Consider the following 2500-nt stretch of genomic DNA (forward strand, 5'->3'; position numbering starts at 1 on the left):
AGGAAATAATACATCATATATACATATACCAAGGCACTTCCCCCAATTTTGGGGGGTAGCCGACATCAACAAATGAAACAAAAACAAAAAGGGGACCTCTTCTCTCTACGTTCCTCCCAGCCTGACAAGGGACTCAACCGAGTTCAGCTGGTACTGCTAGGGTGCCACAGCCCACCCTCCCCCATTATCCACCACAGATGAAGCTTCATAATGCTGAATCCCCTACTGCTGCTACCTCCGCAGTCATCTAAGGCACCGGAGGAAGCAGCAGGGGCTACCGGAACTGCGTCATAATCGCTCGCCATTCATTCCTATTTTTAGCACGCTCTCTTGCCTCTCTCACATCTATCCTCCTATCACCCAGAGCTTTCTTTACTCCATCCATCCACACAAACCTTGGCCTTCCTCTTGTACTTCTCCCATCAAATCTTGCATTCATTACCTTCTTTAGCAGACAGCCATTTTCCATTCTCTTAACATGGCCAAACCACCTCAACACATTCATATCCACTCTAGCTGCTAACTCATTTCTTACACCCGTTCTCACCCTCACCACTTCGTTCCTAACCCTATCTACTCGAGATACACCAGCCATACTCCTTAGACACTTCATTTCAAACACATTTAATTTCTGTCTCTCCGTCACTTTCATTCCCCACAACTCCGATCCATACATCTCAGTTGGTACAATCACTTTCTCATATCGAACTCTCTTTACATTCATGTCCAACCCTCTATTTTTTACTACTCCCTTAACTGCCCCCAACACTTTGCAACCTTTATTCACTCTCTGACGTACATCTGCTTCCACTCCACCATTTGCTGCAACTACAGACCCCAAATACTTAACCTGATCCACCTCTTCAAGTAACTCTCCATTCAACATGACATTCAACCTTGCACCACCTTCCCTTCTCGTACATCTCATAACCTTACTCTTACCTACATTAACTCTCAACTTCCTTCTCTCACACACCCTTCCAAATTCTGTCACTAATCGGCCAAGCTTCTCTTCTGTGTCTGCAACCAGTACAGTATCATCCTCAAACAACAACTGATTTACCTCCCATTCATGGTCATTCTCGTCTACCAGTTTTAAATAATATAAGCAATATATTAATGGGAGGGGACAATAATTGCATTATAGGTAGAGTAATACCTCGACATACAAGTGTCCCAATATACGAGAAATTTGAGATACGAAGAAAGTTTCGAGCAAATTTTGGCCCCAAGAAACGAGACAAACTTAAGATACGAGGATACAAGACGGTTCCCTATACGGCCGGTAGGTAGCCGAAAGTGTGAGAGGCTGCTTATGCGAACATCATCGCTCGCTCTTTCCCGCCGTATCTCCGTCGCGTAAAGTTATCTCCGAGCATTGGCCATAGTGTTTGCATTTTTTACGTGTTTTATGCATTATTCAGTACAGAATTAAGTGAATAAGTAATGAGTCCAAACCAAGTGAGTGCAAACAAGGGTAGTGATAAAAAAACCTTATGATGATAATCAAGATAAAGCATGAAATAATCAAAAAACATGAGAGCGGTGTACGAGTGACTGAGCTGGCTCGCCAATATGAGAGGAGTACATCAACAATATGTACCCTCCTCAAGAAGAAGGATGCTATAAAGACCACCAAGCCTTCCACAGGACTAGGCATCCTTTCCAAGTTGTGCAGTGATATTCATAACGAGATGCAAAGGCTTCTTTTAATATGGATAGAGGAGAAACAGTTGGTGGGAAAAACCATGACCAAGACGATCATCTGTGAAAATGCCAGCGGAATCTATGATGACTTGAAAGGAAAGCAAGCAACTGAGGGAGGGGACTTGGACACCAGCAGAAACCTTCAAAGCCAGTTGTGGCTCGTTAGATAATTTCCAAAAACGGACTGAGATACACTTGGTTGTGAGGGATGGGGAAGCAGCAAGTTACGACTTGAAACCCGCGGCGGACTATGTCAAAACCTTTGCCTCAGTTATCGCAGAACAAGGATACATCCCCCAATAAGTGTTCAACTGTGATGAAAATGGCCTTTTCTGGAAGAAGATGCCCAGGAGGACATCATTCATCCCGGCAGAGGAGAAAAGACTAGTGGGCCATAAACTCATAAAGGACCGGTTAAATCACTGCTGGTGTACCGCTCAGAAAACCCACGTGCTTTCAAGAGCCAAAGGATCTTGAAAGAAAATCCACAAGTGATGTTGCGCACTAATGCTAAGGCTTGGGTTATGCGGTATTTCTTCACAGAATGGGTTAATCTGTGCTTTGGTCTGGCAGTCAAATTTATTTGGCCGAGAAAAGCCTGCCAATGAAATGTCTTGTGCTCCTCGACAATGCCCCTGGTCACCCTTCTGGTCTCGAAGAGAAAATTTTTGATGAGTAGAGGTTCATCAAGGTCCTTTATCTCTCGCCAAACACAGCGCCACTGCTCCAGCCCATGGGCCAACAAGTAATTTCCAACTTTAAAAAACTGCAAACGAAGCATTTATTTAAGAAA

The 2500-nt window shown here is 44.0% G+C and overlaps 1 protein-coding gene across 1 annotated transcript; it reads left to right on the plus strand.

Moving 5' to 3' along the window:
* Window positions 1–1499: 1499 nt before the first annotated feature.
* Window positions 1500–1877, plus strand: LOC137655473 (putative CENPB DNA-binding domain-containing protein 1). Its single transcript, XM_068389369.1, has one exon. The coding sequence runs from the start codon at window positions 1500–1502 to the stop codon at window positions 1875–1877; it is 378 nt and encodes a 125-aa protein (XP_068245470.1).
* Window positions 1878–2500: the final 623 nt, after the last annotated feature.

The sequence above is a fragment of the Palaemon carinicauda genome, chromosome 16 (genome assembly GCF_036898095.1).
Source record: "Palaemon carinicauda isolate YSFRI2023 chromosome 16, ASM3689809v2, whole genome shotgun sequence".
Lineage (NCBI taxonomy): Eukaryota > Metazoa > Arthropoda > Malacostraca > Decapoda > Palaemonidae > Palaemon > Palaemon carinicauda.